This window comes from Pristiophorus japonicus, chromosome 4, assembly GCF_044704955.1.
Source record: "Pristiophorus japonicus isolate sPriJap1 chromosome 4, sPriJap1.hap1, whole genome shotgun sequence".
NCBI lineage: Eukaryota > Metazoa > Chordata > Chondrichthyes > Pristiophoridae > Pristiophorus > Pristiophorus japonicus.
In genome coordinates this window covers 302,484,692-302,499,042 of record NC_091980.1, presented here as the reverse complement: position 1 = coordinate 302,499,042, position 14,351 = coordinate 302,484,692, and the positions used below count along the sequence as shown (strand labels likewise).

The window sequence follows — 14,351 nt, the reverse complement described above, 5'->3', positions numbered from 1 at the left end:
ACCTTGTCATGTGACCTTTTAATTATATACATCAGCAGTTGCATTACCCCAGCAGCTCTCTCATCATCATAAGCGGTCCCTTGTGTCGAGGATGACTTGCTTCCACGCCAAAAAGGATGAGTTCACAGGTGTTTCAATGAAGGACCTAATATTCCAGGTCCTGAACTACATGTTGAAGGGTGGAAGATGCCTGTGCGTGGATTTTTTTAACGTGGGGTGGCCGTTGCACACCAGCCACCACACGGGCTTGACGGAGCCAGGTCTTGGTCCAGTGGCAAGGGTTATCCAAGACGACTAGAGACCAGCTCTGCTGCAGGGACCTAGTGCACACACACATATCGCAGTGTGGGCTGGCCCGTGCTGCCCCTGGGCCCTCGTCTCTTCTGGGCCCCGAACATTCATATAGCGCCTTTCACAACCTCAGGACATCCCAAAGCGCTTTTCAGCTAATGAAGAACTTTTTAAAAAATGTCGGAAACGTGGCAGGCAATTTGCGCACAGCAAGCTCCCACAAACAGCAATCTGGCCATGACCAGATTTTGTGATGTATTTTTGAGAGATAAATATTGGCCAGGACACCGGCGATAACTCCCCCGCTCTTCTTCAGAATAATGTCGTGGGATCTTTTACATGCACCTGAGAGAGCAGGCGGGGCCTCGGTTTAATGTCTTGTCCGAAAGGCGGCACCTCTGACAGTGCAGCACTCCCTCAGCACTGCACTGTGCTCAAGACTCTGGATTGGGACTGGAACCCACAACCTTCGAAGATGATGTGCAGAGGAGAGTTGGCGGAGGAGAATGCGGCGGCTGACTGTGGTATAGCGGAGACTGTGTTCATTTTCAGAACGCATTAAAAGTTCCTGATCTCGGAATTCAATTCATTTCCAAAAATTACAATGAGATCTTTCTTTTATGCTCCGGATAATCTAAAATGAATCGCTGAACCCATCATGCGGCAGTCAGGGGGAGATTTCTGCAACAGGATAAAGATAATAGTGTTTGAAAATCCACTTGGATCCTGTGGGAGTGGAGCTGATTAAAGCTCTCACCAGACGGATGATAATTCTGTACGACGGAGAGTTCAAACGTCATCAGCCACAAGTTAGGAGTGGGATGGAACATGGGGAAATGCTTACATGGAATAAGTAAGTCCTACTCCAGAGTTTGGAGCTCAAAATCCAGACATACACTCCCAGTGCAGTAGTGAGGGAGCACTGCAGTGCCAGAGGTACTGTCTTTCGGATGAGGCGTTAAACCGAGGCCCCATCTGCCCTCTCAGGCGGACATAAAAGATCCCACAGCTGTATCGATTTGCACACAGCCAGTTCCCACAAACAGAAATGTGATGCATTTAAGGGGAGGATAGAAAAGCATATCATCATCATAGGCAGCTCCTGAAGCGAGGATGACTTGCTTCCACGCCAAAAAGGGATGAGTTCACACGTGTTTCAATGAAGGACCTCATTTTCCAGGTCCTAAACTACATCCTGAAGGGTGGAAGATGCCTGTGCGTGGATTTTTTTAACGTGTGGTGGCCGTTGCACACCAGCCACCACACGGGTTTGACAGAGCTAGGTCTTGGTCCAGCGGCAAGGGTTAACCAAGACGACTGGAGACCAGCTCTGCTGAGAATGACGGAGAAGGGAATAGAAGGTTATGCTGATAGATTTCGGTGAGGATAGATGGGAGGGGGCTCGAGTGGAGCATAAACGCCAGCATCGACTGGTCGGGCCGAATGGCCTGTTCTTGTGCCGTATGTCATGTGTAATACTATGTGACCTGTTTTTAGTGATGTTGATTGAGGGATAAATATTGGCCAGGACACCGGGGAATAACTCCACTGCTCTAATTCAAACAGTGCCACGGGATCCGTCACGTCCACCTGAGAGAATAGACGGGGGCCTCGGTTTAACGTCTCATCCGAAAGACGGCACCTCCGACAGTGCGGCACTCCCTCAACACTGCACTGGGAGCGTCAGCCTACGTTATGTGCTCAAGTGTCTGGAGTGGGACTTGAACCCACAACCTGCTGACTCGGAGGCGAGAGAGTGCTGCCCACTGAGCCACAGCCGACAGCGACACTACCAAATGTGTCCTGGCTCCATTTTTTGTGTTGACATGTGCAGCTCTGCTGGGTTGTACATTAACAGCTGATCACTGTTGACAATCTGCGTGCACTTTATTCCCAGACTGAGGGGAAGAGAAGGTTTGTTAACCCAAGGACTTTTGTTGGCTGGTGTGATAGTCTTTCCCCATCTAGTTGCTAACCTGTAAAGTGCAATCTGCCGAGCGGTCCCTGTGCGCCAGCAAAGGTTAAGCTCTTTTGTCAACCTGTTCACTGAAAAGCACAAGAGGTCCCGTGCTGCACAAGTCATTAACCTCCTTTAGCAACTGTCTGGGAGAACGTGCTTTGCCAAGCTTCGAGCCAAGTCTGACTGAAATCCAGCCCTTTGAGTTCAGTGTGCAGACCAGATCTAAGGCAAGCGGGCGCTGTCCCTGCGCTGGCGCTCTACTCAACCCAGCGGGTGTCCCCCTCCCGCCCCTCCCTCCGTGCCCCCCCCCACACCTTGAGGTGCAGCTCTGTCCGCTCGTCCGCACAGTTTGTTCATTGCTGCAAACGGATCTCTTCTTACTGCCTACCTGCCAAAGACGCTTCAATCGGAAACTCTTCGTTGGTACAGCTAGCTTTAGTGTCAGCCGTGGCTCAGTGGGTAGCTCACTCGCCTCCGAGTCAGAAGGTTGTGGGGTTCGAGACCCACTCCAGCGACTTGAGCAGGAAAAAAATATAGGTGGGCTCTCCAGGGCAGTGCCGAGGGAGCGCTGCACTGTCGGAGGTGTCGTCTTTCGGATGAGACGTTAAACCGAGGCCCCGTCTGCTCTCTCAGGTGGATGTAGAAGATCCCATCATACTATTTCGAAGAAGAGCTTTCCCTGGTGTCCTGGCCAATCAACAATGTGAAAAAAACAGATGACCTGGTCATTATCACGTTGCTGTTTGTGGGAGCTTGCTGTGTGCAAAATGGCTGCTGCATTCCCCACATTACAACAGTGACTGCACTCCAAAAGTACTTCAGTGGCTGTAAAGCGTTTTTGGACATCCTGAGGTCATGAAAGACGCTATAGAAATACAAATCTTTCTTCTGTAATGAGGCTTGCGAAGAAGAGCGACGGGGGAGGAGGGGAGAAGAGTTATATCCTCGGTGTCCTGGGGCCAATACTTATCCCGCTTACCAACATCGTTGCAACAGATTATCCCGTCCTTATTGCATTGCTGTTTGTGGGAGCTTGCTGTGCGCGAGTTGGCTGCCACCTTTCCCTTACATCACGTCAAGTGACCGTACTTCGCATAAAGTGAGTGTGAAGTGAGGATATATTCACTGGAATTTAGAAGAATGAGAGGGGATCTCATAGAAACATATAAAATTCTGACGGGTTTAGACAGGTTAGATGCAGGAAGAATGTTCCCAATGTTGGGGAAGTCCAGAACCAGGGGTCACAGTCTAAGGATAAGGGGTAAGCCATTTAGGACCGAGATGAGGAGAAACTTCTTCACCCAGAGAGTGGTGAACCTGTGGAATTCTCTACCACAGAAAGTTGTTGAGGCCAGTTCGTTAGATATATTCAAAAGGGAGTTAGATGCGGCCCTTACGGCTAAAGGGATCAGGGGGTATGGAGAGAAAGCAGGAATGGGGTATTGTAGTTGCATGATCAGCCGTGATCATAATGAATGGTGGTGCAGGCTCGAAGGGCCGGATGGCCTAATCCTGCACCTATTTTCTATGTTTCTATGAAGCACTTTGGGACGTCCCGAGCCTGTGAAAAGCGCTGTGTAAACTCAAGTTCCTTATTTAAATTCACTTTTGAAACTTTGACAATGTGCAACCCTGAGGCAGATATTGACACTCCCGTCAAACTACACAAAGGAGGTTAAAAGACCAGGTGAAACTCTGCTTCAGCTTAGGATTCACTTCCAACACTTAATGCCGGTTTTACATTTCCCAGCAACAATAGCTTGCATTGAAGTGGGCTGAGGCAGCGAGCTCCTGTCCTGTTTGTTCTGTTAAAGTGCACGCCTCCTTCTAAAAAAAAACATGTATTTAGCCAAGGCAAGCCTTTCTCACCCAGCCAGCAACCGACGTCACGATCTTGAAAAGAGATTAATCTGGCACCGTCCAGCTCCAGTAAGCAGCGACAGCCTGTGTATATAAGGGCCGGCTGAGCAGCGGTGTGTGCAGACTCGGGGGACAGGGACAGGGGCTGGAGGTACCGGGAGCAAAGCGAGCGAGCCAGGTTAGCAAGAGCTGTAACTCGCACAGCAGTGAAGTTAACGGCATCGGGTTGAGCTGCTCCAACTGCAGCCCAGCAGAAACTCAGCCTGTCGGACTGGTTTCTCCCTCCGACCCCCATTCCCCTCCCCGGCCACCCACTGTCTGCCCTCCCCAAGTTGAAGCGAAGAGAATCTGAGAGAGAGAGAGAGAGAACGACCAGAAGGTTAGGTCCGTGTATCGAACTATGGGCACCCCGTAGAAACTTTTCACCTTTTTTTTTTTTGGAGCACCATGGCGCAGAATTAGAGGGAGGCGGGTTGAGAGAGGAAGAGAGACAGCGCTACAAAGCACGAGAACCCCCCCCCCCCCTCTACCCTCCCCACACACGCACATGCCCAACCGCCGCAAGACCCAGCAAACCCTAGAAGCCATGGGCTTGCTGAGTGTGGAGCTCCTGATCAAGCTGCAGATCCTGCCCGGCTTTTTCTCCAACTGCCTTTTCCTGGCGGTCTACGACTCGGTGCTGCTGATCAAGCAGGCGGTGACACTGCTGAGCTGCCGGGGCCCGCCGGGGGGGCGTGGCGAGCGCCGCATGCTGACCGTCGAGGGCCTGCAGTCGGTGTGGCGCAGCTTCCTGCTGGACGCCTTCAAGCGGGTGAAGCTGGGCGGGGCGGCGCCCAACTCCCGGGTGGTGCGGGTGAGCGGGGAGGAGGGGGAGGCAGAGGCGGAGGGCGAGGGGCAGGGGAGGGGCGCGTGCCGCCTGCTGGACTTTGCCAGCCCCGGCCGGCCCCTGGTGGTCAACTTCGGCTCGGCCACGTGACCGCCCTTCGTCGGCGGCCTGCCGGCCTTCTGCCGCCTGGCGGAGGAGTTCTCGGGGGCGGCGGACTTCCTGCTGGTCTACATCGAGGAGGCCCACCCCTCGGATGGCTGGGCCGCCGACTCCCCGTTCCAGCTGCGGCGCCACCGCAGCCTGTCCGAGCGCCGCTCCGCCGCTGACCTGCTGCGCCGCCGCTTCCGGGTGTCGCCCCGCTGCCAGGTGGCGGCCGACTGCATGGACAACGACGCCAACGTGGCGTACGGCGTGGCCTCCGAGCGGGTCTGCATTGTGCAGCAGGAGAAAATCGCCTACCTGGGCGGCAAGGGGCCCTTCTTCTATAACCTCACCGGCGTCCGAGCGTGGCTGGAGCAGCACAGCGGCGGCAACCGATAGAGGAGACCCCCGGGGCAGCCCGCCCACTGCCACCCGCAAGGACCAGGGGGCAGCAGGCACACGGCGGGTGGGAGTGTGGTGGGGGGGGGGGGGGGGGGGGGGGGGCGGTAACGCCACCGTCCCCGAGTGCCCCCTCCCAGTCCCCACACTCGGACGTGTCTCGGCCATTCCTTCATCGTCGTCGCCGGGTCAAGAATTGCTGGAACTCCCTTCCGGACAGCACGGCGGGAGCACGGACTGCAGCGGTTCAAGAAGGTAGCTCACCTTCTTGAGGGACAACTTCGGTGGGGGGGGGTGGGGTGGCGGGTGTGGGTGAACAATGAATGCCAGCCTTGCCAGCGGCACCCACATTTTCCGAGACTGAATTTATATTAAAACGAAGCATTGAGACGGACAGAAAACCTGACCCCCCCCCCGGCTTACAGTCACGAGGTCTTCAAGAGACGACAAAGAATTGTTTCGCAAGTGGAAAAAGAAGCCAAACGAGCTGAGCTGAACTCCTTTGTTCGACACGTAGGCTGTTTTATTTAATTCTCGCGACACCGCTTTCAAACCGCTTGTTTTTTAAACGATAATTTATTACTGTAACGGAATCGCGCGGCGTCTGTGTGTCTGTGTGCGCGCGTTCGGCTTTATTTTCTCGTCGCCGCGAGTCGTTTGTAACCGCGCGCCGACGGTAGCGAGTTGAGCGAGCGCGTGCGGTGTATCTTTTAAGTTATTGAGTCGTGGGGTTCTGCCCCCCCCCCCCCCCCGTGTAAACCCGACCTGGGGGCGGCGATGGTCGGGAGCGGAGCTGGGCTTGCGGAATGAAGATAGCCGACGAAAGAGTTCTGCGACTCTGTCGGTATTCGGAAGAGAAAGCAGCACGGCCCACCTCCGTTCCGGAACGTTCTCCCGCTGTATGTGACAGTACGCCGCGATGGCGTACGACTGTCTGTCTGCCTTGCGATCTTTGCCGTGTGAAATCAGTTTGTGGTGCTATGCAGAGCGTACTTTGATCCGCGTTGTAATAAAAAGGTTTTTGCAGTTGACTTGCTTTGTTTCCGGGCTCGTTTATTTATTCCTATGATCGTAGATGTTCGTTTTAAAAAAAGGAAAGACTTGCATTTATCTAGCGTCCTTCACACAATGCTCGCGAGGCTAACGGCAGAGTCTAGCAATTTGTGGCGATTCGCAACCCACAGCGTATCGTTACCTCGCCACAAATTGCCGGGTTATTTATGCAGTAATAGCAGTGTGCGCCATTAAACTGGCCGTTAATTATCCAACAATTTCTGGCTCAATGTATCAAGTAGGCAGCCAGTTTGGTTCACTCAGCAATAACAACAGCAACTTTTATTTATCTAGCACCTTTAATGTAGTAAAACGTCCCAAGGCACGTCACAGGAGTGTGATAAGAAAATTTGATAAATTTGATCAATTTGACAATGAGCCACATAATAAGAAATTACAGCAGCTGACCAAAAGCTGGGTCAAAGAGGTAGGTTATAAGGAGCATCTTGAAGGAGGACAGAGAGGTAGAGAGGCGGAGAGGTTTAGGGAGGGAGTTCCAGAGCTTGGGGCCCAGGTAGCTGAAGGCACGGCCACCAATAGTTGGGCGATTATAAGCAGGGATGTTCAAGAGGGCAGAATTTGAGGAGAGCAGAATTTGAGGAGAGCAGAATTAGAAGCGCTCAGATATCAATAACCAGTTGTCTACCAGTTTAAGTTGGTGAGCAGCACTTGAACTGTTAAATAGGAAGTTTTATTTTACGCCTTAATAAGGTTATTTCTTTTTCAATCGTCCTTAGATTACGTTTAACCCAAAATAAGTTCAAGATGTGAATGATATTTATCAACGCTTGTGTTGTCATCATCATCATAGGCAGTCCCTCGGAATCGAGGAAGACTTGCTTTCACTCTTAAAATGAGTCCTTAGGTGGCTGAACAGTCCAATACGAGAACCACAGTCCCTGTCACAGGTGGGACAGATAGTCGTTGAGGGTAAAGGAGGGTGGGACTGGTTTGCCGCACATTCTTTCCGCTGCTTGCGCTTGATTTCTGCATGCTCTCAGCGACGAGACTCGAGGAGCTCAGCACCCTCCCGGATGCACTTCCTCCACTTAGGGCGGTCTTTGGCTAGGGATTCCCAGGTGTTAGTGGGGATGTTGCACTTTATCAGGGTGTCCTTGTAACGTTTGCCGTGAATGAGTTCCGTGTCGAGCGCTTGCTTTGGGAGTCTCGTGTCTGGCATGCGAACAATGTGGCCTGCCCAGCGGAGCTGATCGAGTGTGTAGCCTGGGGTTGAGAGCACGCTGTAATGCTCAGTTGCTGAAACGGAGCTGTGTTGAACAACAACAACAACAGCTTGTATTTATATAGCGCCTTTAACGTAGTGAAACGTCCCTAGATGCTTCACAGGAACATTATGAGAAAAATACATTTGACACCGAGCCGCATAAGGACAAATTCGGGCAGGTAGGTTTTAAGGAGCGTCTTGAAAGAGGAAAGAGAGGCGGAGAGGTTTAGGGAGGGAGTTCCAGAGCTCGGGGCCTAGGCAACGGAAGGCACAGCCACCAATGGTGGAGCGATAATAATCAGGGATGCTCAAGAGAACATAATTAGAGGAGCGTAGACATCTCGGCGGGGATGGGGGTTGTTGTGGGGCTGGAGGAGATTACAGAGATAGGGAGGGGCGAGGCCATGGAGGGATTTGTAAATAAGGATGAAAATTTTGAAAACGAGGCGTTGCTTAATTGCTTAACCGGAAGCCAATAAGAACCGTAAGAACATAAGAATTAGGAGCAGGACTACGCCCCTTGAGCCTGCTCCGCCATTCAATAAGATCATGGCTGATCTTCGACCTCAACTCCACTTTCCTGCACTGTCTCCATATCCCTTGATTCACTTAATATCCAAAAATCTATTTATCTCTGTCTTGAATATATTCAATGATTGAGCCTCCACAGCCCTCCGGGACAGAGAATTCCAAAGATTCTCCACCCTCTGAGGGAAGAAGTTTTTGCTCATCTCAGTCCAAAGTGGCCAACCCCTTATTCTGAGACTGTGACCCCTGGTTCTAGACTCCCCAGCCAGGGGAAACATCCTCCCTGCATCTACCGTGGCCTGTTCCTTTAAGACCACCACTGAGGTGCCACCTGTGGATAAATAGGTTCATCCAGGTAATTGTGCCTGACAGTAAATGCCAGGCTCCCAGTCAGAAGGACCCACTAATTGGCTATCTCCTCCCGTTTCCTTTGCCTCTGTAACGAACCGTGCTGCGTGAAGTCTCTGGACTGCGATGGATGTGTGTTAGACAGGAGACTTATCTCGAAGGTATAGATTTATCTAAAATGAGAAGCGTTAAATTATATGTAAGTGCCAACTGTGGCTCAGTGGACAGCACACTCGCCTCTGAATCAGAAGGTCGTGGGTTCAAGTCCCACTCCAGGGAGCTGAACTCATAAATCTAGGCTGACACGCCCAGTGCAGTGCTGAGGGAGCGCTGCACTGACGAAGGGGCTGTCTTTCGGACGAGACATTAAACCGAAGCCCTGTCTGCCCTCTCAGGTGGATGTGAAAGATCCCATGGCACTGTTTCAAGAAGAGCAGGGGAGTTATCCCCCTGTGTTCTGGGCCATTATTTATCCCTCAATCAACATAACAAAAACAGATTATCTGGTCATTATCATATTGCTGTTTGTGGGAGCTTGCTGTGCGCAAATTAGCTGCTGCGTTTCCCACATTACAACAGTGACTACACTCCAAAAGTACTTCATTGGCCGTAAAGAGCTTTGAGACGTCCGGTGGTTGTGAAAGGCGCTATATAAATGCAAGTCTTTCTTTTGTGTAGGAAACGAGAGAGAGAGAGAGAATGCCTCCATCTAATTACAGGTGATGCACTGGGACTGGGTGGCAATGTCCGATGTGTTTCTACAGGATGACCCTCACTGTGACCCAGACACTTCAGTGCAAGCCAATTATTAGTGTCGTGCTTTGTGTAAATAATAATACAAAGCATGCAACAAAAAACATAAAGGGGCCAGAGTCTGAGCCATTTCACAGTGTCACTAATTTGAGTGAGTACCCTCCTGAGTAACACACTTCCTGAGCCGTGACCCTCATCTTTGCATCGTTTTGGAAGAGTTTTTTTTGCTAACTGAAGTTAATCGATGCAGAGAGTCAGAGTTTGATTCCCTCGAAGAAAGAAAGAACTTGCATTTCGATAGTGCCCTTCAGTACCTCAGGACATCCCAAAGCGCTTTACAGCCAATGAGTGAATTCTTTGGAGTGTAGTCACTGTTATAATGCAAAAAACGTGGCAGCCAATATGCGCACAGCAAGCTCCCACAAATAACAATAAATGGCCAGATAATCTGTTTTAGTGATGCTAATTGAGGGATAAATATTGGCCCCAGGATACCAGGGAGAACTCCCCTGCTCTTCTTCGAAATAGTGCCACGGGATCTTTTATGTCCACCCGAGAGACCAGACTGGGCCTCGGTTTAACATCTCAAGCAAAAGACTGCCTCTCCGACAGTGCAGCGCTCCCTCAGCACTGCATTGGGGTATTAGCTTAGAATTTTTGCTGGATTCATTTCGAAAAAAAGCAGGGGAATTCTCTCTTGTGTTCTGGCCAATATTTATCCCTCAACCGACATCACTAAAAAACGAATGGTCTGATCATTTGACAGGTTGCTCCTTAAGCTGTCATGAAGCAAGGCTACTTGGGTAAGGGCCACTGGAGTGGAGCTAGTGGCCTTGGGGTCGTACCCGAGCAAAAGCCAGCTTCATTGGGAGAGGAGGATAAAAAGCTCCCTGCGTCAGGTCATAAGGCCTCAAGTTCTAGGTGTGGGATCTTGCTGTGTGCAAATCAGGCTGCCGTGTTGAGCCACGATTTAGCACACGATGTGGCCTTTCCGTCGTTTGGATGGTGCATTACACCGAGGTATCGTTTACCTGCTCAATTCAATGTAACAGGTCGTATGGCACTTTCCCTAAGGGGAGCAAGGGAGTTCTCCACCCCCACCGTGTCCTGGCCCCAATATTTATCCCTCAAGGATCATCACCAAAGGCAGACGATCTGGTTCACCGGGTAGCACTTGCACCTCTGAGTCAGAAGGTTGTGGGCTCAAGTCCCACTCCAGAAACTGTAAGCACATCTCTAGGAGTTATTGGATCAGATGAACAAACGCTTGTTCAAAGAGGTAGGTTTTAAGGAGCATCTTAAAGGAGGAGAGAGGTGGCAAGGAGGAATTCTAGAGCTTCATCTGAAGGCACGGCCGCCAATGGTGGAGCGATGACATTCGAGGATGTGTAAGAGGCCGGCATTGGAGGAGTGCAGAGATTTCAGAGGGTTGTAGGGCTGCAGGAGATGACAGAACCAGGGAGGGGCGAGCCCACGGAAAGATTTGAAAACAAGGATGGGAATTTTAAAACTGAGACGTTGCTGGATTGGGAGCCAATGTTGGTCAGCAAGCACAGGGGCGAAGGGTGGACGGGACTTGGTACGGTCAGTTCAGTTTGGATGAGCTCAAGTTTATGGAGGGTGGAAGATGGGAGGCCGGCCAAGAGAGCATTGGAATAGTCTGGAGGTAACAAAGGCACAGATAATCTTCTTGAGGTAGAATTGATGGGAGCCAGAAAGTCTGTGTTCACAATATTACTTTAAGCCTAAATGCCGCGATCTTTTGCACTGATTCGGCCAATTCCGCCCAGATTGTACTGATATAACCCGCGGAAACTCAACCCCATGAGTTCTTTGGGCAGTGGGTGAATTGGGCACTGGTCTGTCACCTCTGGGAACTTGGTTCAAAATCTGGCCAAGACTGATGGTCTGTAAGGATCCCTAGTCAACGTAGGCCCATTGCACAAAGCTAAATCCACAATTTTATTCTAATAGATTGTCTGAGGTGGGCAAGGGAAAAATACCAGACAGGGAAATGAGGCGAAATTGTTTTATATTGTGAGTTGTCATGGTCTGGAACACGCTGCCTGAAAGAGCGGTGGAAGCAGATTCAATAGTAGCTTTTAAAAGGGAATTGGACAACTACTTTAAAAGGAACATTTTCAAGGAGAGAGCAGGGAGGAGTGAGACTGAATAGGCTGCTTTTCCCAAGAATTGGCACTAGCATGCTGGGCCGAATAGCCTCCTTCTGTGCTGTATGATTCCATGGTGCTGCTTTCCGTCTGTTACTAATTGGGAGAGGAGATGGAGCTTCAGTCTGATTCTAACCATGACCTGGGTGTGTGCTTGAAGCTACCACACTGTGTTACATTCTCTAGGTCTGACATCCTTCACTGGAAAAAATCAAAGTCCTAAAAAAAAGACAAAAACATTAAAAAAAAATGTTTTTTATTAGTTCCTGGGATATGGTTGTCGGTGGCAAGGCCGACATTTATTGCCCATCCCTAATTGCTCTCGAGAAGATGGCGGTGAGCTGCCTTCTTGAACCGCTGCAGTCCGTGTGGTGAGGGTACTCCCACAGTGCTGTTAGGGAGAGAGTTGCAGGATTTTGACCCAGCGACGATGAAGGAACGGCCAATATATTTCCAAGTCAGGATGGTGTGTGTGACTTGGAGGGGAACGTGGAGGTGGTGGTGTTCCCATGCGCCTGCTGCCCTTGTCCTTCTAGGTGGTAGAGGTCGCTGGATTGGGAGGTGCTGTCGAAGAAGCCTTGGCGAGTTGCTGCAGTGCATCTTGTAGATGGTACTCACTGCAGCCACGGTGCGCCGGTGGTGGAGGGAGTGAGCGGGGGGACAATTGCAGTCGGAGGCTTCCTTTGTACGGACACCTCCGATCCGAAAAAACTCTATGAAAGTACCTGGTGGTCCCGGAGGAATGTAGGATCCCGGTCGGAGGCCTAGATTCGCTATGCAGCGCAACCGGAGATGTATTTCACGTACGGACATACATGCTGGGATCACGTGGGCCTGGACCACCAATCACGATGCAGTATTCTCATTGATAAAAATGAGAACTCTGTGCAAGTTACCATTACAATCAATGAGAAAACCCCCTCAAAAACCCAAACACAGCACAATAAATAAATAAAACACCTCACATATTTAAAATTAATTAAAATTAAATGGCCCAGAAACCGGCTTTTCTGATCTGGGTCATTTAATTTTAATTAATTTTAAATATGTGAGGTGTTTTGCACAGGTAAGATTGCGGTATTTACCCATATCTTGCCCAGCAAATGTCCTCAAAACTCTTGCGCCTGATAAAAGTAGGTGCACAGCCTATTTTTACAGGCGCAAGAGTTTCAATACACACTTAAAACATAAAAAATAACATTAAAAATACACATTTTATTTTTTAAAACCCGGCCCACTACATTAAATTAATTTTAAACCATAATTAAAAAACTTTTTGCAAAAACTCAGAATTTTTTTTTTCTAGATGATATTTATTAACTTTAATTTTAATTCATTTTAATTATGTGAGGTGTGTTTTTTATTTTTTAGTTGGTGTTATTCTGTTTGTTTTTTTCTCAATTAATAAAAATGAGAACTCATAGATACGGAGTTCCCATTGCTATTAATTGAGAATACTGTACCTGATTGGCTGAGCAGTCACACATGACTGCACTGTCTCCTTGGAAACCTGGAGATCAGGACCGCGCTCCGCAGCGCGGGAAGAGAAGGCCTCCCCACCGGAATCCGGGGTGCCTCCGGGACAACCAGGTACTTTCGTAAGATCTCCGGTCGGAGGCAATTGCCCGCGGGAAGCCTCCGACCAGAATTTCAGGGCCAATGTTTGAGAAAAAAAAATTGGGGGGAATTTTTTTTTTAATGTGATTTAATAGTATTAAAAATAAACTTACCTTAATCGACAGGGTTTTTAATATAAAAATGAGTGTTTAAATTTAATTTTTATATGTTTTAATAGTGTTATGCTGGTAAAAGTAAGCTATGCGCCTGCTCTCACCAGAGTTTGAAGGACATTCACTGGACATGAGTTGGGCAAATAGCCCAATCTCTCCCACGCGGATGTCCTTCTCCCGGGGATGTGGAGGATCTGTACAGAGAAATTTTAACAGATCCGAAAAGCCGGTTTTCGACACATGCGCATCGCGCCCTGAAAACTGGCTCTTGCGAGGCCTCACCGGGTCCATGCGCACTTCGTACGCACGCGGCAAGGCCGCCATTTGTCCTGGACGGTGCCAAGCTTCTCGAGCGCTGTTGGAGCTGCACTCATCCAGACAAGTGGAGAGTATTCCATCACATTCCTGGCTTGTGCCTTGTGGATGGTGGAGAGGCTTTGGGGATTCAGGAGGTGAGACACTCGCCGCAGAATACCAGCCTCTGACCCGCTCTTGTTGCCACAGTATTTATGTGGCTGGTCCAGTTAATGGTGACCCCGGGATAGTGAAGGATTCGGCGATGTTAATGCCATTGAATGTCAAGGGGCGGTGGTTAGACTCTCGCTTCTTGGAGATAGTCATTGCCCTGTACTTGTGTGGCGCGAATGTTACTTGCCACTTATCAGCCCAAGCCTGATTGTTGTCCAGGTCTTGCTCCATGTGGACATGGACTGCTCCATTATCTGAGGAGTTGCGAATGGAACTGAACACTGCAATAATCAGCAAACATCCCCACTTCTGACCTTATGATGGAGGGAAGGTCATTGATGAAGCAGCTGAAGATGGTTGGGCCTAGGACACTGCCCTGAGGAACTCCTGCAGTGATGTCCTGGGGCTGGGATGATTGGCCTCCAACAACGACAACCATCTTCCTTTGTGCTAAGTAGGACTCCAGCCAGTGGAAAGTTTTCCCCCTGATTCCCATTGAATTCAGTTTTACTCGGGTTCCTTGATGCCACACTCGATCAAAAGCTGCCTTGATGTCAAGGGCAGTCACTCTCACCTCGCCTCTGGAATTCAGCTCTTC

At 50.1% G+C, this 14,351-nt stretch overlaps 1 protein-coding gene across 1 annotated transcript; it reads left to right on the top strand.

The window, feature by feature from the left end:
* Positions 1-4,697: 4,697 nt before the first annotated feature.
* dio2 (iodothyronine deiodinase 2) lies at positions 4,698-5,477 on the top strand. Its single transcript, XM_070877583.1, has one exon. It carries the CDS (start codon positions 4,698-4,700, stop codon positions 5,475-5,477), a length of 780 nt encoding a protein of 259 aa, XP_070733684.1.
* The last annotated feature ends 8,874 nt before the right edge of the window (positions 5,478-14,351 follow it).